At 39.4% G+C, this 20,187-nt stretch overlaps 1 protein-coding gene across 1 annotated transcript in view; it reads right to left on the bottom strand.

Moving 5' to 3' along the window:
• Nucleotides 1-2,121: 2,121 nt before the first annotated feature.
• Nucleotides 2,122-20,187, bottom strand: part of si (sucrase-isomaltase) — a 79,255-nt gene continuing 61,189 nt past the window's right edge. Inside the window, 9 exon segments of the mRNA XM_079354665.1 lie at nt 2,122-2,520; nt 6,152-6,325; nt 8,786-8,835; nt 10,878-10,966; nt 11,319-11,443; nt 12,745-12,801; nt 13,022-13,106; nt 13,872-14,020; nt 19,710-19,826. Coding sequence (XP_079210791.1) covers nt 2,443-2,520; nt 6,152-6,325; nt 8,786-8,835; nt 10,878-10,966; nt 11,319-11,443; nt 12,745-12,801; nt 13,022-13,106; nt 13,872-14,020; nt 19,710-19,826 — 924 coding nt within the window. The 3' untranslated portion in view covers nt 2,122-2,442.

Raw genomic sequence — 20,187 nt, 5'->3', positions numbered from 1 at the left:
ACTTGTATCTGTCAGTCAACTGAGCAACAAAGGCACATTGTTTCTTCAACTCATTTGAACAAGCATATTGTTATGGGTGCTCTTTGAGAAAGTTAGAAAGAAACACATTGATGTATCGACAATAAAATAGGAACGAGAATGTCTTTGAAAAGTGTCGCACAACATCAGTCACAAAAAGAGAATAGAGCATTTTGAAGAATTTTAAAATGATTGGAAGTTTGTGCCATCACTAAAGTGTTACCTGAACTTTTTTGGACACTAGATGTCATTATGTCTGAGTGATGCTGTTCCTTTGAGTCAGACTTCAATATCAATAACAAGATTACTATCTCCATGACCGTTTGTGGTTCTATTTTCCACATAAAACAATGTATAATGTCAATGTGGATCCCTTACATTGTGATGTATTTGGCAGATTACTCTCATATACTATTATATTGAAACCATGGACGACTGAATAGTGCATGCATCAAGTCATTTTGCACTTTTAAGTTAAGACATGAACACATTTGATGTCTTCTTGTTGTCTCAGAAGAAAGCTGGATTTGATTTTCCCCATGGTGTTGTGTGTTGAGGTGGTTGAAAGTCATTTTGACAGGAAAAAAAAAACAAACAAACAGGCAATAGAATTTATTTTCAACAACAACCAGCTTTAGACTGTAAAGTCAGAGGGCATTCTGCATCAAGCTTATCTCAAGAGCAAGATCAGGGATGTAATATTTTTATACTTGAATACACGTCCAGAAATCACAAGTGTGGAAGAACAAAAAAAGGCCTTGATTGTTTCACTGTTTTCTCTTCTCTTTTAATATCTTCAAGTGGCAGTGTTATGACTTCAGTATGATTCCACGCCCAGGAACGCTGTGTCATATCACCAGCTCAATTAGTCCTGCTGCCTTTGTTTTTTTAAAGTCAAAACAGAAAACGTTGCCTTTCAAAATAAAATATTACCTAAACAATGGGGCTGGAATAAACCATCACAAATCCTTTTTTTGTGTGTGGAATAAAATCCCAGTAACACGCAGAGAAAAAACACCAACATCAGGCATTCAAATCGTGGAATGGCGATTAGCGTGGGAATCAATCTGAGGTGCCCCTGGCTGGATTGATATCATTACATTCACTGCAGGCTGAATTATGAATGACTGTATCATAATGGGGTGGTAATGGGATGAGACAAAGCACAGGTAGACGACCTGCCGCAGGTGAGAGCTATTATTAGTCTCTAGTCTCTGGCTCGGCTACACGCACATATACATGCGCACATAACTGCTTGCATATGTGCAGCTTTGGGATCACTGAGAGCAGTGGCACTAATTTTGTTTAACAATTTTAAGCTGCACTAAATAATTCCACTTAGGTCTTTGTCACTGTGACTGAAAGGAATCTATCAAAGTGTCCTGTATCTCTTAAATCAAAGTATTCCCAATGATCAAAAGCACAATTCTGGAGATGCTGCATGCAGTTTCCTTCCACAGGTCATTAGTTCTGGGTGTTTGTTATTTTATTCAGGACACCTGTTCACTCTGTGCACAGCAGTTGGTTTGCCGCTGATGCCTCTGTGCGCTGGAATAAAAGGCCACAACAATCTCATAAAATGTCTCACTCTGCAGGTAATGTGTTTCAGACACAAATTAGGTTAACAGTTCTTTCCTCTCCTGTTAAATGGATTATGGAGCAATGACAGCAAACCTAAAACCGTAAAGTCAACTTGCATGTATTAAAATGTGCGCTACAAAACAGGGCACTCTATGAAACCCACAATTTTATTTCTCTGTAAGGTGACCTTGCATGTCATGAAAGGCGTCCTTAAATAAAATGTATTATTAGTGTCTTAATTCTTAACAGTTGTATTTTGAACGTTTGTCTTCAAAAATGTAAATTAATTAAGTGAATGAAAGTTAGAACATGATACTTGTCTCCGGTTGCCTGTTGTTTCGACTGACTTCCAAACCCTGTAAATTTCATGCTGTAAAATGTCAAATAGATATTTTTAACCAATATTTAAATCGCAGCTCCTGCCATCAATACGGGAATGGGAATAACGTCATTTGAAATAAAGAAACGATAAAGAATTAATACTTTAAAAAAAAAAAAAAAAAAAACAAGCTCTTAATTAAGTCATTGTTTTATACTGTTTTTATTCCAAACAAGAAAACAAACAACCCAATTAGTTGTCTAAAACTCAAAATATAATTGACTGTACTCGTCTTTATGGAGTGTTACATCAGGTTAAATTGCAAAGTGATGCGCAAAAACAAACTGTTTCTACTAGTGCTGTGACATACAACCCCAAGAATAACAACATGCAGCTGTAAGGCTCATCTTTTGAAGTTCCAAACAAAGCAGTTCATTTATTTTACATCATCATTTCTTGAAAAAGATCATTATGTACAGGTATAACAATTATTCACCAGGAGAGAACCTGAACTACTCATTTGATCAGCCGCTGGTGCTCCATGTCATGGAAAAGGGTTGATACACGGGGACAAACTTTGAAGTAGCATCCACAATCAGCTCCTACGGACACAGGGAGAATACAATGTATGTTGGCAGTGTTTCCTTTATAGTCCACAAAGTTCCACACATATAGTTTTAACATTCATACAAGACTGAAAGTGATCTGAGCTGCCTAAACAGGCCTCAAATACAAGATTCAGATTAAGGCGACTTTATTGATCCCAGAAGGACGATTCAGTTTCACAGCCTACTGAAGGAAGAATGTGAAAAGTATTTCCTCTGTAAATATCCCTGAGTCATATCTGTCTACAATGAGTGAGACTCATGATACCCACTGTGACTTGATTTACAGCATGTATAAACATGGCCAGCTCATCACCTTGTGTATAAAAGCTGAACAAGTGAGGGACTAGAGAAAAGAGGAATAACATCTACTCTACATGTAAAGTCAAGCACAAACTACCGTTAGCCTGCTGACACAACAACACAGCTCGAGACATGAGATGTGCTGTTGTCGCGTACACTCAGTTGCTTACACTCAGTCGCTTAATTATGGTCGTTCCAATTTGACAACAACGCGAGGGGGCGAGGGAGTTTGAGGTTTGTTTCGGTGTCACGCTGGTGCTCAAGGGCGACATCTACTAGATCCAAAAGTCACGCATTCTTTCTTTTAAAGGAAGTGAAGACAATATTAAGGAAACAAACACAGTCACAGCAGCATTCTATTACATTCACATGCCAGTAGCAACAGATCAATGGGGGGACAATGGAGGCCAAATGAGAAGCCAGGTATTGCTTCTTTTTTCTTCTTCTTTTTCTTTTTTTTTTTACATAAATACACGGCAAAAAATGATTCAGTGAATTGACTCATCAATAAATAAGCCTCATATGTTGCTTAAAGAACTGACCATAATCAAATCAAGTTATTCAAGTTGTTCAGCATGCAACAGCCTGATAGCTAAAGGTTAGAAAGAGTTGGCGTATCTGCTGGTTCTCCTTTGAAGGGCAAGATAGTTTCAAGTCATAGCAAAACGCCAAATTATCAACGGGTCTGAATGTGAGTGTGGCTAACAGGCCATGTTCTGCATCATGCAGGTCTTTGTTTGTTTGTTAGGAGCTGTACCCTAGAGCTCAGCTATTCTTCCTATAGGGTCCACATGTTATAATTCTTGCAACGCTTGTCCCTGACTTTTCCCCTATATAAACCTGAAGGATGAAAAGGATGTACATAGACGTGTTTTGTAACTTCCTTCAAGAGTCATGTCTTCCAAATATGAGACACGTGGAAAAGTACTGAACCTTTCCCTCAGCTATTTTATGTTTCTTGAATCCAATTCAAAAGGGACTAATCCTATTTCTCCTCCTGCCATATAAACAGCATGGGTCCCTGGTAAAGTTAAACAAGTCTGCGCTTATTCATTTGATGAGATATTGTAAATGACAGCTTGAAGAGGCCTATATAGGTTCAGAATAAAACATTGTGTGCTGCGCTCGACAGAAATAGCTCTCCTACCTCACTGTATTTAAATGACACAGCACCAGCTGCTTACTGCTCCTTTCAACTTGTTACCTTATCAGACAATACTTAAGGAGATGAATGGATTGTCTCACACTGAAACACCACTTATTACCATGCCCACACTGTGTCATCCCCTCGTTCTCCTTCTCTATGCCCTTCTTCCCTCCCTCTACCCATCTTTCATTCTCCCTGTTTCTCTTTCACCTCTCCTTTCCTCTCTCCGTCTGTTTTCTGTGTCCTTCCTTTCCTCCTTTCTAAAGATGGACTGCCTGTCTTTCATTATTCTCTGGCCAATGCCCAACACAGACACTCTCGAAACCCCCCCACAACCCCCCACTTTATTCTGACATTCTTCATCTGCAATTCTTAGCGTCTCTGCTCTGTCTGTCTTCTCCGAGAACAGCATAAATCAAAAGCTTCTCGGCTTTTTTTTTTTCAGCTACGATTATTTATGGAGCTGCTGCCGCAATCATTTTCATGCTCCCGATAAGTGCGCTGAGTACAGTACACAGCCTAGGCAGGAATATTTTATCACAGGCCAAATGAGAAAACAAGAACACATGCTATCTTCTTAAACTTGGCCCTTTATTCTGCTTAACACTTGTTGTAGCAAACGTGTGCAGCACCCATCCTCAATATAAAATATGTAGTTCACTGTCAGATAGCTTCTACCAGCCCTCCTCCCCCCCACCAACTTTATCCTGGTGTGACCTTAACTCTAATACTTTTAACCTTGTCAAGATTTTAAAGCTATCTCTCTCTGCGACCTCACAAAAAACGTCAGCTGTCTGACCTCAGCTAAGTCCTCTGCCCGCCTGAAGACGAAAATGCCTTTATATGTATGTGTGTATATATATATATATACAGACGTGTGTGTGTCCATCCAGCCCAAAAAATGTGTGTGACTTTTGGAAGCCAGGAGCTATTTTAGACAAATGTATCATCATGTAGCAAGTGCTATAAAAGGCCACATGGCATAGCCTTGTGTATATCCCAAACCATTTGCTATCATTTTTCCCCCGCTTAACCATTGGAGGAGATGATTGAGAGCGAGCAACAGGAAAGTGACGATCATTTTACACGAGCAGCTTTCAAACTGCTGTCCTGAGTAGAGTCTTTATTACAAAACAACCCTGTCAGGGGGATGCAGAGTTGATTACAGCTATTAGATGACAGAGTGCGGCACAGCAGGGGCCGGGTTGTGAACCTGATGGTACTTATTTTTTTATATATATATCAAAGTGACAGTTTTTGACTGGCAGGGAAATGCTCCATCAACCTGAATGCTGTGTTGTTTTAATGAAATGTGTGCATGCAGCGATGAATGAGGCTCACTGAGCTTCTGTATGATGTGAATGTGCAAAGTGAAGTGTTATATGCAATGATTTCATGCATGTGAGACAGTTATTGATATTTTTTTTCAGCATGCTAAAGCAAACGTCATGTATGATGGGATGCAGCATGTACACTGTCCAGTTTTTTTTTTTTTTTTGTTCTAGGACACTCCTCAGTCTATTATTTATGATATAAATGATCAGTGAGTGGGGCGCCAGTTCCCTAGTGGTTAGTGCGTATGCCCCATGTCCGGAGGCTGTAGTCCTCCTAGTGGGCGGTCCAGGTTTCGAAACCATTCCCACATGTCATTCCCCAGCATCTCTCTCCCTGATTTCTGACTCTATCCACTGTCCTATCTCTTCAAAAAAGGCACAACCAGCTTTATGAAAAAAAAAACAAGAAATGATCAGTGAGTAATACATTGCAGAAAAAAAGTTATAATTGCATAACAGTGTCTATGAATCTAAAGTTTTCTTGTACTTTATATGCTGTATTGAAGATAATGCATGATGTAGTTGGTTTAATTTTAAATAAAACATGATACATGAATAGGCACACTATTTCAGTATGCTAAACACCATCAGTCAGACTGTGGCATTTCATTTACGTTAAGAACTTTTACTGTCATGGACCATTTCCTGCAGAGACCATTAAAAACACGATTCTATCCCTGTTAGAAATGTAGTGTAAGATAAGATGGACATGACCATTTTATGCTGTAATGGATTAAAGCTTTACTGCACACAACATTGATCAAAAAAAAAAAAGTTTGTCTTCAAATCAATGGCAACAATGGACTATTCATGACTGAATGGTGACATCAAAAGCTCATCTCACCTGAGTGTCGAGGTTGTGCGTTGGGGTCAGTGAATGCACAGTTCCTGCTCCGTCTGTGAGTTCCACCTTTGTAATTTTAGCAGTGCTCACTCCCCACACCTTCACCACGCCCAGGGTCAGCTTGTCACCAGCTGCAACTAAGCCATTGTGCTCAACCGTATTGTTTAGATTGTTCTGGAAGAGAGAAAGTGACGCAGAGGTGAGGGTGACACAAACAGTTAAATTTAAGTTAAAACAGAAAAGTTCAAACTATGTGAACGTGGCCTTGCCCTAAATGTCCAACTCTCTTACAGAGATACACCCAGACAAGCACGTGCACAAACACACACACACACACACACACACACTATTCAGATAGTTATCCAAAATGGCATACGATCCGCTAATCTGCCAGACAGCACTAGCCTCATTGCCCAACTTATCCTCATCGTCTCACATCTGTCTGTTCACACATACACACACTCAAACGTGTGTGCACACAGGCACACACACACACACACACACACACACACACACACACACACACACACAGACACTCTCAGGCTCTCTTTCTCACTCTCACCCCCTTTGGCTGTCAGATAGTGTGCCTGTTTTATAGCTGTGTGAAATTGCTTTGGAATGAACCTGATGGTAGGCAGAGGACAGCCACAGATGTTTGGCCATGCTAGCATTTAGTGGGTACGTGTGTTCTTTGGATGTGTGCATGTACGCATGCGTATGTGTGTTTGTTTGAATGGAAGCTAAATAATGTGTGACTGTGTGTTTTTTTGTGGGCTTTTACTCGCCTAAAAAGCATATAGGGCTGGCTTAGTTCCATTAGTGCCAGTGATTAGAGTGCCTGCCATGACTGACTCAAAATGTGATCAAACTATGGTCTGGTACAAACTCACTTGGAAATTATCCAGAGGATTAATGCACATAGCATAAAGGGCCCCTCTTTTAGTTAAACATTGTCAGCAGCGGAGCAAAGTACAGCACATTGTATATTGAGTTTTTTATATACTGTATATAACATTCTAATGTAATATCAATACAGCACTACTGATTTGGTGGCTTGCTGTCCAAATTTTCAAAATGTCAACCTCATGTCTGCCATTTAGAACACATTCAATACTGAATTATAGTGGATTATAAACACTGATATTCAATCTACAGGGTAGTCTTACTGATCCCAAAGTCTTTGCTTTCTACTTAATATAAATTGTATTTTCATTTACATTCAAAGCCAAAGCTTAGGTTGTTTTGTATGTTATTTTGTAATCTGTTTTCCTCCCTACACAACTGCACAAAAGCTACACAACTGCTTGTTTTGTTCTTGTGTTTGAGAAAAGAGCTTGTCAGTGTAGACAGCACATTAAGTGATACTGTGTGCCAAAACAAGCACCAGAGATGCACTCTGATCTCCATAAACACTACCACAGCTGCTCCACTCCAATCACCTCGATGCGAGAGTGTTCTTTTGGAACCATAGAAACATTAAACAGGTGTGTGCAAAACAAAAAGCGTCACACCTGGTGGTTATGACATTGTGACTTCATTAGGGATCTTTGCTTGGCAATGGCATTATACAAAAGGATTTTTATTTTTACTTTTACAACTGGGGATTTCGTTGTTAGTATCAAATTCTACATATGAACTTGGCAACATCTAACATAATGTGCCTACTTTGTCACATCGCTTCTTGAATAATTATGTCACCATGATATGGCGTTGTACACTAGATGAAATTGAAAATACCAGACAATGTTAAGAACGCTCTCCCCTGCATCACTTTTCATGTTGCCTTTAGAGCTGAGAAAGTGTCATTGTTAAAGGTCACATACTATGCAACATTTACTTGACCATGTTTTGCTAACACTAATATGTGTACTTAATCTGTCTATAAATCTCCCGTGTATAAGAAACTATAAGAAAAGTCCATACCCTCCATCTTTTGCCTGTTTCAGTTTTCAGTAAATTTGTGCTCAAACAGGCCGTTTCCCTTCATGACATCACAAAAAGCAGTAATACCTCCGCCAGGTGGGTGACACCCCTACAGCTAGCTATTTGTTCCACCCTGAGTCTGACTTCTCACCATAAACAATAGGACATGGAGCAAGAAAAGCTATAAGGCACATCCCCTTCTAAAGAGGGGCTTGGTCAGACACAGCTATTTAGCATTTAAAGGTACAGACACAGAAATGGCCTGTTATGAGCAGGGCTAAAATAGAGGGGGTCAAATGCTTGTGTGGATTTTTGGCACGAAACCTCACACTCATGTTTTTAGGAGTTCTGAGACTTATTTAAACTTGTTGAAAAGGAAAACAATATGTGACCTTTAAAGCCATTTTATGGTAGTTACAACTGTCTGAAACTAAGTTACTTTTAGGTTCTTATAACAGTGATGTTCCTTTCTTGTTGGAAACCACAACTGATTTTAACTTTGCTAACAACAACTAACATACAGTTTTTGAACTGAAGATTTTGTAAAAAAGAGAAATCTTTGAAGTTCTTACTTTTTTTTTTTTACTAACTCACTAGTTTCAAACGATAATGACAATGAAATGCCATCATTCTCTAGTCATTCTGCATTAATAACAATAATGGTAGGGAAGATGCAATGACACAAGGCATGCATTTAGCCCTTGAACTCACCTCTGCTGCTTTAAAGGTGGTCAGAAGATGTTGTTTTCTCTCAACTGTGTCTGAGGAGAGAAAATAACAGTAAATTAAACACAGGGTGAGAGAAAGAAGATGGAGGAGAGATAATAGGTGTGTAATGACTAACAGAGAAATAATGGAGAAGTAAATAAAGTAGAGGCCTCGCGGTGATTATATCTCAACCTGTAATATAAATAATCACTTGACTTGAATGAGTTAACAAGGTTGCATTGTTGAGTGAACACTGGATAGTTGCATGAATAAACAGAAAGAAAGAAAAAACAGTCTAATGAGTGACAGCTAGACTCCCCCCACACTTTGACTGATCACACAGCATAACTTCGACTTATCTGTCCTCTTGTAAATGAGCAAATAATAGAATCAGGGGAGTTTGAGCAAAGGACTGGTTAAAGGAATGAAGTTAAATGAATGAGAGGATAACTGATGAATGAGTGACTAATGCACAGTGTGACTGACAGCAAAGGGAAACCATCTGAAGTGAAACTCAAACATGCAGGAACAGCAGATAATGCAGGTAAGCAGGAGAGGCAAAGCAAACAAGAAAGACACAGCGAGGCTCGGCTGCAGACAGGCAGGGAGACGCAGACAGGAGAAGCAAGCAAGCAGATAAAAGAGGAGTGATGGAGAGCGTATCTCCAGGCAGCGACACGGAGAATTACTGTAATACTTTCTGTCACTCCCCTTCTCTGTCATCCCTCGTTCTCTCTCTATCTCTCCTTTCCTCTTTGTCCCAACACAAACACGCCTTTCATAGAGGAGTGCATCTCTCTCAGAGGCACTTCAGAGGCCGATTCTGTTCGTATCTCAGTGCACGAGAGGGAGGGAGAGACAGAGAGAGGGAGAGCGAGTGAGACAGTGCAGAAGGAGCTTTGATGTCATTTTCTGTCTGTCTGATAAAATCAATGAAGAATTACATATTCAGTGGAAAAAAAACCCCAATGTGCTTTCTCTGATTGTACATTTGTTTAGGATATACTGGGATAAAAATAATCAATGGATCTTAGTTACCTAAACTAAAAAATCTCTAAAGTAAAGCCAATTCATTATTTTTTTTGACACAAAGTTAGTAAGCACCAACTTTCACATTGGTTTTGGTGGGGATTTCCAAAAACCCAAATCCTGAAAACATTTTTAGAGGAAGAATGTGCAACTTGACACATAAAAGAAAGTTGTTTCCTATTAAGATTTCTGTAAGTCATGATTGTCGACAATGAGTAAGAAGCACAAGTCCCACTGGCTGTGTTGTTGTCAGAGCCGTGTTTACATGGATGAGAGCCGGCTATTCCCCGTACGTTTGAAAGCCGTTTAAGTCAAGGACCAGAGGAAAGAAGAATAACGTACTAACTGCTTATTTGAATGTCACATGATCATTTTTAGATAATGGTCATTCTTTGTAAATTTAAATGCAATGTGACACTACATGCTAACTAAAGAGAGCAGGCATTAGCCAACAATGCGGTCTGCAGGCAATTACAGCTTGAGCCAGCGACTACTTTGCCAATTGCACATGCTCGACCTCTTATGGAAAAAGCAATACTACAATTCCTCCCCCGAGGCGAGTGGGTCTGGAGCTATGTCGTGGAGGAGGGTGGAGGCTTCAGTATGGCAGAGGCGTCCCCAAAAAGCAGTTTGTTTTGGTTTTAATGCTGGTGCTCAAAGGCAATCATCTGCTGGATCCAAAGTGGCACATTCTCCCTTCAAAAACGACTTACGGCACTCGATGTAAAGCTTAGGGTTTGTATTGTATTGTCATTTTTATCATTACAATTTTGATTGTGATCGTTGAGTTTAGATGAAAGGGGTTCACCAACAGACCATATAGTTTTACATTGCTCGCAAGGCAACCATGCTATCTACCGTCAATGATTTTCATGAAGAAATAAACCTATACTAACTAAAGCTAACAGATGTTCACCAAACTCTCTCTTCCAACAAACTCAGAATTGCATTTAATGATCAGTACCTAAATACACATGTTAAAACCTTTACGTTATAAACATTGCATGAAGAACCTTCTTTCGGTATGTGTTTTGGATGTTCATATGCTGTATGACCCTACACTTACCTATTCCTTCTCCGTCGTCCCAGAAGAAAGAACCATGGGCAGTTCCAGAGTCGCTCAGGGCGACGATCAGTTCTAGAGGATTCCTCCGACTGAAACAGGAGGGGTAAAGAGGGTTATAGCAGATTGCTAAAGGACAACATCTATTTATACCCACTGCTGAGGACAAATACATTAACATTCCTGCTGGGAGCATCCACCTGATCTCACTGCTACAGGAGCACTCATCACCCTCTAACTGTCTTTCTCTCTCATTCTCACTTTGTCTTTCTTTAGCACCCACACCCTAACAACCATAGGTGACATTCATTTGGATTGGAGTTGGTGACACATGGCAACACACCGCTGCTGAAGCTTTGAGGCAGAAAAGGCAGATAACACAAACTAAAAACACAGGTTTCTGTCCTGTGGTTGTCGGGATTTGTCAAATGTGTGTACACTTACCTTTCAAATGTATTTTTCACTCCTTTTTGCATGGGTAAAATGTATCCCCCTCTGATGTGAAGATTAATGTGATCCAAAGGTGTGGGCATTGTGACCACTTGACCCCGCACTCCCACATATTTGGCCTGATGAAAGCAAAGATAATTATAAAAGGATAGCAATAATACTGGGCCATTTGACTTTTAGTCCTTTCATTCAACAGTTCCTTTGTGAGATATTGGCATTTTAGGATGGTAAATCACAAAGCACGCAGTAAAAAATGCCACATCTATAAAGGCTGCTTGTGAGACATTTCAGTGATTTATGAAACATCCAAAGAGTTCTTTGCAAACTTCTTTTTTCAAATCCAGTATTTTCCACTCTGTTCTTGGACCTTCCTTGAACAGCTTGCACATTTCTGTGCTGAAAAGACAAGTTAAATGGAGATAACCACTCCTCTCCTCCTTCCCTTGCCAACATTTATACTGTTGTTTCCGTTGTTTTGTTTGGCTTTATGATGCTGTCAGGTGGATGGGGAGTCCCTTAGCTAGAAGGAGATAAAGCAATTGGATGGTTGTTTTTGTAAGTGTCTGCTGTTGTTAAGCTGAAGTTTTGGTTTAATCATCTAAAGCCTACCAATACTGTACCTTTTTTTTTTTAAATAAATCGTCAACATAAAGCATATATTGTAAATTCAGTGTTTAGAATCATCCAAAAATAATGAACTAATGAAGCTTTATAATAACTACAAACAATGTCTGTTTATGTTTGAATCAAGCTGCAACCTCAGGAGTTGAAAAATGAAGCTATTTTTTTAAGTATAAAAAAACCTGCATTTCCTTAAGTGTCCACTTGAGGCTGCTTCCAAAGGCCAAAGATTCCCTATAAACCCCCTGTTAGAATGCCATTTAATAAAGGAAACATAACCATGTTTAGAGTCTGATACTCAGAACTTTAACAATTTCAATAGATATTTACTTTATTCGATTGACAGAGTTGGATTGTTTTTTTTAAATTATGGCCACCATCATTGCTATGTTTTAACACAACTGTCCCTGACACATCCATATTTTATACAATACATTATATCTTATCAGTAAGTCCAATTATGTTACTCTTTCAATCATATAAAATGGTATAACTGTAAGTGCTTTTGGGTTGAATATGTAGCAGCACTATTGTTAAATATCTGACACAAGTTCTCCTGAGAGACAACAATAATGTTCACTTAAGATAATTTATACTGCATTTAAAATACTATTGATTTTTTCATAATTATTATTCTTTTTAAGAGATTTTAACAATATGAAAATTAATTATTTTACAGTTGTTTTTTTGTTAATGTGTGTTTGATTTCAATCTTGTTGCCAAAACAAATACCTAAGAGCCAATTTATGAGGCACTTTTGTTTTCATGTGTTCTTTGGTGGTTTTGTACATGGACTCACCGTGTGGTAGTCATACCAGCGTGCATCAGGAACATAGGCATCCACATGTCTGGCTCCCTGTTGATTACAACGTCAGTTTAAAAAAAGTTTAGTTTATTGATTTAGTGGTCAGGGATCATGTACAAAAAAAACATTAATCTCACAGAGAGAAAAAAAAGTTGCTTTGTACCAAATTATAGCAGTTTGTTAATTTCCATCTGCAGTCCCCGGGCAGGTCGACTTTACTGTATAAATTGCATCTGTGATATTTTAGAATGATGCTTGAGTGTGTGTTTACCTGGTCGAGGGCAGGAGAGATAAGCAGGGCAGGTCCCCACAGGAACTGCTTGTAGATATCCCATGTGGTTTTATCTTTCACAAACCTACAACACATCAGAACAGACACCGTTAAGTCTAATTGAAAATGTGTTACTGACACTGACACTCTATCTCCTGTGTCCTCAGCAAAGACGACAATTCAAGTACACATTTAGAATTCAGTGGTTTGAAGATGCAGCCACACTCAGCCTGCCAGGTACTTAATTACCATCTGTGACTTTATAGGACTCTTTTAAAATGAAGAAATATGTCTTCTTTTGCATTCAGTAGCACATATTTACATGTTGGAGCTGTCAAGTTCAGCCAAAAGTAATCGGTGGTTGGTCTCCAGTCTCAGGAGACAAGTGCCTTGCCCAAGGGCACATTCTTTTTTTTTTTCCTTTTGGAATGCAGCAGCACTGCCAGGGTAGGCATTTAGATTTTTTCTTAGCTTGTAAAAATAATTCAAAATGAGCAAATAAAAGTGTTTTCTCACATCAAACCTAACAGCTGTAGCTAAGAGAAATTGTAACATTTTGACAACTTGCTGGAAATGAGTAGGGTGTTTAAAGATAGATGCTGCAAATGTGCTGATGCAATTAAATGAAAGCGCTACCTATTTGCTTTTTTTTTTTTTCTAGAAGCATCCACATGAGGTTTTCTGCATACAAATGAGAATCAATGTAGTATAATATCAGTGTATCCCTCCAGGAAATCAAAAGAAGAAAAAATAGATAAATGATTTGATTAAATGATTACATATAAAGCTTGGAACATGATGTTAGGCTAAAAGATAAGCTGTGTTTGTGTGTGTGTGTGAGTGCATTTACTCGTGCAGGAGAGGTCTGACGACTGTGTTTCCGTTGGTGTGAGCCTCAAACATCAGTGTGTAGAGGTAGGGCAGCAGGTTGTAACGGATTTCCAGCACTTTCTTGGATGCCTCTGCGAAGACGGGACCCCAAGCAACGGGATCTTGTCTCTAATGGGAAAGAATAAAATACAAATTATTAGGTTATTGTCATGTAACATACATGTTTTTTAGAACGCTTCAGTCTGGAGTAGAAACAACTGTGGCTCACAGAATTTGGTTCTTAGGTTACATTGTCATTTTGGCTTGATCTATTCTTTGGGGTTTTTAATGGCTACAGCTTAGTCCGGTGTTCAAGTTCATATAACAATATTTTGCTAATTTGACTGAAGGTCACGCTGTTTCTTTAAGAGTAGAATGTCAAACAAAACAGCATCATTCTTGAACTGTAATGTGGTGGCTGAGACTGAGAATCGGTCATCTTTCAGCTCAATGAATCTTGAAACACGGGACATGATGGAAAACTTTCCATTGTGCCAATGGGTGTTCATATTACATGCTGTGTAAAAGCGCTTTGATTCTTATGAAGACCAGTAAAGCACGATTTGTCATTTAATGTGTTACAAAAAAAACATATCCCACTGTAATTTAGTTCTTACGGAACCTAATTTATCAAACCCGACTTTTTGAAACTGAAAAAAATTATTGATCGTGGCCTGAGTGGGTCGTGCGAGCTTCTCCAAATCCAATCTAGAACATGGCAGTGCCACACTAAAGTTATCCATAACTCTCTCTGAACTGTGCTTACAGCTACTACATAAGGTCATTTATTTTTAAAGGCTATAAAGCTGGACTTTGCTGTCATCAAAACATTTGCCGTGGAGTGCAGTGCATTTTTTTTTTTTTTAATTTGAAATTACATAATTTTTTTTTTTTTCTTCCACACCAGTAAGAGTTTGGAGCAATATTCCCTGAATTATTCATTTGAAAAGGTTACTCTCTATTCCAGCAGAAAGGTTGCTTGGAGTTGTTTGAGGGGGTGCAACAGCAAAAAGCACAAATTCATGAACTGTATCCACGGGCTGGGCTGGCTTACACGTACGAAGAGACAAGTGTGTAGTGTTTGAGTGAACAGATTCACTGTTTTAGAAGATATACATTTCAAAAGCCCCGTCTATGGTTCATTTCCCCCGCTACAAGTTCAGAGAATTTCAGACATGCGGAGGAGAAGTCAGTCGAGTATGAATGCATTACATTTAGACCTGTCTGTGAATAAATGTACACTTACACACAGCTGCGTTTTTCTTATCTTGGCAGCGTGTCTGCGCTGTTGACTGTTTCCTGTCTGGTTTTCAACAACATGCTGAAAATGAATAACTTTGAAACTGATAACAGGCAGGAAGGCAAAAGTGACAACAACACTAACTAGCTTGTAGCATGTCTTCCAATGGCCCATGTGCTGTATTTATACTGATGGATGAAGCCATAAACTCCTCTTTCCCACAATGTTCTGACATTAATTTTAATTAGCAAAAAAGTGTTGCATCCCTTTGAGGGACAAGGGCAGAAAAAGAGGACATGGTGTACTGTCATTTTCTAGATATGGGCCAATCTAAATGAATGAGCTCATTTCCTGAAACTGTGGTGAAAACAGCAATCAGTCTGTTAGTGAGCACACACACAAACATCCACATGAGCACTGCGGATCATGAATATTTTCAATTGAAGCGTGTCATCACCATATGCTCCTCCCTATGATGGTGTGTGTGTGTGTGTGTGTGTTTTGGGGTGTACCTTATTTGCATAAGATTGCGTGTGTGTGTGTGTGTGTGTGTGTGTGTGTGTGTGTGTGTGTTTGTGTGTGTGTATGTGGTTGTGTTTTGGGGTAAACTTCTGCAGTACTGCAAGTCTATGAACCTTGTACATTTTTAAAAGAGACCATGAGATATAATCTTTGTAACGGTCACAGAAACCAAAGAAAGGACATTATTTTCACAGCTGCAGTTTAACTGGGTCAAAATTGATAATAGTTATTAACAGTAGCCCAGTGGTTACTAAGTGCAGGCCTAACAGCACATGATTGAATACCTAACATTTCCATTATCTTATGACCCCATGAGTTTACCAGATTATCATTTAATTTTCTGAGGAAATTTACAAGCAGTAATTATCTAGAAACCCAGGAGTTCTTCTACCTTCCTCATTTTTTTTTAGTTACCCTCCTTTCGCACCTTCATGGTTCCCAATCAGCTGTGTTCACCGGAAAGTAATTACCATGCTAAGTTGTGAAAGTTGATTGGAGTGGAGGATATATAAAGAGAGTGGGAGTGAACAAGATGAATCTCAATGAGTGAGTATGAGCCTGTTTTACGTTCACAGTGAGTCATTTTAATTTAAAGAAATGAATTTAAAGAACAGCTAACGTGGGTTGGCACAAAGGACCCGGTATCGGAAAAGTCCAGCCATATTTTTGTGTTGACTTTAGGTCGCTTTGCTGCCTAATTCTAGTTTGGTTCATTTGAATATGTTTAAATGTATCAATTTGTGCCGCAAGTACAATGAAATGAAGAATACGAAACAAATAGGAAGTGTATGATTTTTTTCTTGATGAGTTCATTGTTAACCTTTACTGGACATCAAAAGATTTTGTTTACTCAAATAAACCGCATTCTTCTTTTGGGCTCAGTTGTCAAAGGTTAAATTCGAACCCCAGCTCCTGCTGCCACATGTCCAATGAGTCCTTGGGCAAGACACATAACCCTAAGTTGCTCCCGCTGCGTCAATAGTGGTGAATTAATGTCTGTAATTGGGATCAGTTGCTTCGAATAGTTAACTTGAGTCAGAATAAGATATGAGCGCTACAGAAGCTCAAGTCCGTTTACCATTCTGGCTTCTCCCCTAATTGTCTTGGAAATGTCATAACGATGAAACCTCTCATTATCACTTTTGTTCTTCAGCAGGGTTTACATCTTTTAGCTTGGCTATAATCACAGGAACTTTTGAGCATTTAGTAGTATCTTGTAAAATGTAAAACTCTGAACAGAATAGTGTCCTCAAAACTAACTCTATACTTTTAAATATTCCTACCAACAAATCTTGCATGACTTGACAGTTATACCACTGTCTGTCAGGCCCTCCAGGTAGACTTTTCATCAGCGGAAAAACCGGAGGAGGGATTGATGAAGATGTGCAAGCAGGGAGCGCCGAAGACTGAGAAGCAGACGCAGAATCCATCTTATGAATCCATCTTAGTTTATTGGCACATTTATGGTGGCGAAAAGGCCTTGTGACACTCACTGATGGCAGCCAGATATGTATGTGCATGCATCCTCGCACGCGCACGCAGGCGTGCAGGAAAAACAAGGTTATCTGCCAGTGTCAGCCCCTCTCATCTTTTCCATCTTCTACTCGGTTTTTCCTCTTCATTTATCTGTCTGAAATCGACTCCCTCTCCCGATCTCATAAACCTTTGAGCTTCTGTTTTGCAATGCAGAGCTAATATTATAAAACAGGAAATATGTTTGGATGACAAATATGTTCCTTTGGGTGAGGAACAATATGAGTGAGCTGAATAAGACTACTCTGCTGAACCAGCTTTTGGTGGAGGAAATATCCTATTGTTTAATTAATTTTGCATTGTTCAGATTTTACTGGAGACACTGCAGTATATTGCTGTGGCAGTGAAATTGTCTCAAGGTCAACACAGAGAGTTGTCTGAGGGCAAAGAGACACTCGGCGTGACGGAGCTCTGGGAATGACTCTGCAAAAAAACTCTCCCCTTTCTCTCTCTCTCTCTCTCTCTCTCTCTCTCTCTCTCATTCTCATTCTCATTCTCGCTCTCTCTTTTTCCACTGTCTCTGACCTTGCACACCTTCCATTCTGGTTCGGGGTGTTAATACTTTGGTGTCAAACGCCTTGTTAAGCAGACTGGAGGTTACAGTCACTAACTGTCAGATGATTGGGGAATTTTATATGGCTGACTGGAAAAAATAACACAGTTTTTACAGTAGACTACACAAATAGCTGACCTTGAGTCCCCTCTCTCCCATCCTTCAGACCTCTTGTGTATTCCCATAACTCTCTCACATTACCTTCCTGACTCGCACACAGGTGTTTCAAAATTGGTAGATAGTTTTTTTAGCCTTGTCCCAGCTCTGACTTACTTATGATTACTGTGTCAATGGTGTTTGACTTGCGAAACGGGTGTCTTGTTTTATTCCCCACCAATTTTATGCATCATAATTCGTTCCTTTTTCTTTCATTGCGCCAATGAACTTCTCTCCTTTAAGTGTATTGTCTTGTCAATATTTCATTTGTCAGTCTCTCCTGTGGATATCTTTACTTTTCTCCTGCCAATTTGCCCTTCGATCCTGGTTTCTTTTCAAGTCCCCGACTTTTTCTTTGCAACTCAAACTGTCATTCTGAACCACCCTCGCCCGCCCTGTGTGTGTTTTTTTCTGTCAATTCCGCCCAATGTTTAACCACCCATTTAAAAGCCATTATTAAATTATTGGAATCATGGTGTGTGTGTGTGTGTGTGTGTGTGTGTGTGTGTGTGTGTGTGTGTGTGTGTGTGTGTGTGTGTGTGTGTGTGTGTGTGTGTGTGTGTGTGTGTGTGTGTGTGTGTGTGTGTGTGTGTGTGTGTGTGTGTGTGTGTGTGTGTGTGTGTTTGTTTGTTCAGGAGGGTTGTTAGGTGCTGTGCATTGGTGCCCAGATCACCTTGAGAATTCAATTATATCCCCACTCCATGCGTTTAAACACACACACGCACACACACACACACACACACACACACACACACACACACACACACACACACATATTTGTGTCGTGTCTAGTGCTGCAGACTCCAGTGCAGCAAAAGTTCGCCCGGTGGGATCGATCTCCGGACTGACATTATTGGATTTCTCAGATGTGTTCCAATGCTGGAAAAGGTCACCGCTGGAATGAATGCAACCAACACCGTAGCAGCAAACAGGTCTATCTTTTTGTGTTTGTGTATATCAGACACAGATTGAAGAGAGCCAGGTAGGGACAGCAGCTTATTGTAGGTTGTCATTTTTGTTTTGTAAAGTAAATGAAACCCAAGAACATGCCGAGCTTGCGGTCATTTGAAAGTACATGTAAAATGGTATTTAATTTTTTTTCTTAAATATTTAGAGTAATTACACATTTACTAAAGCTATTTTGGTTGAGTACTTAAATTACGTGAATTGTTTCCAACAGATATAAAAGTCAGATAAGTCCATAATTATAGGTTCCTAACAAGGTGTCTTATTGTGAAAGCCTCCACGACAGAGCTGGCATTATTGGCATGTTTAATATTGCCATGGAAAGACCTGAAGTTATGTCAAAGTCTACGACATAAGGAAGAGGGAAATGCTACTGAAAGCTGTTGCTATATATAAAGTTGCTATATATGCTGCTGTGATAAAAAACAAAAGAGTTTCTTATTGTTCAACCAATTCCAGTTTTAAAATAGCGAGGTTGTAATAGGAGAGCTCATTTCTATCTCTGTTTCAATCTGAGGTTATACTGAAACCATCTGAGGTAGTCAGAAATCTGATGCTTGCAGCCAGTTTTGTATGTCGCTGATGTGTTCTGAGGAACGACAGAAGCAAGAATGTTCTTTGACCTGTAGGTGCACCTGAAGCTATTTCCTGGAAATATCTCGTACGCATGAATGAACAAAAGACACTGTGGATTTATTATTATTATTTTTTTTGATGAAGCTGAATTTGCCGTCTGCAACAAACAAAAAATAGCTTCAACGAAGAGCAAAAGTGAATTTAAGTTGATTTACACACCAGTACGTCACCATATGTTTTTTTTTATTTCTAAAAGTTTTGAATCCACTCACCGGGAAACCCTTGCCATTGTGGTTGCGTGCATATGGATAGAAGGCACCCAGCTGCATCCAGCGCAGACACATCTCATACTCAGCTGGGTTAAAGAACCCACAGATGTCTGCCCCGGTCTGGAAGAAAGGCATAAGCAAAACGTGTGTGACACAGAGAGAAGACGGTGGCTACATTACACCTGGCTGGGAATTATGATACTGTAACACTTCTCTTGCAGCAAGGCAGAAGTGTCCTTCAGCATGACACTGCAAGAGTGAGGGATGCTTATCTGACCCTGTGGCTCCACTAAGGGCATTTAAATACTTTATAACACAAGGATCGATCATGGGTATTATTAGCCGGCTTAGGGAAGAAACATGACAGTATGTAAATGAGGATGAGCTGACATAAAGTGAAAAAATGAGCCAAGGCACTTCAAAAGTTACATTTAATAACTACTCAGTTCATTAGATTCTCTTTTTGATCACGATGTGCTTA

This window comes from Symphodus melops (assembly GCF_947650265.1).
Source record: "Symphodus melops genome assembly, chromosome: 10".
Lineage (NCBI taxonomy): Eukaryota > Metazoa > Chordata > Actinopteri > Labriformes > Labridae > Symphodus > Symphodus melops.
The sequence above is the reverse complement of the archived record's forward strand: the minus strand, read 5'-3'. Positions and strand labels throughout refer to the sequence as shown.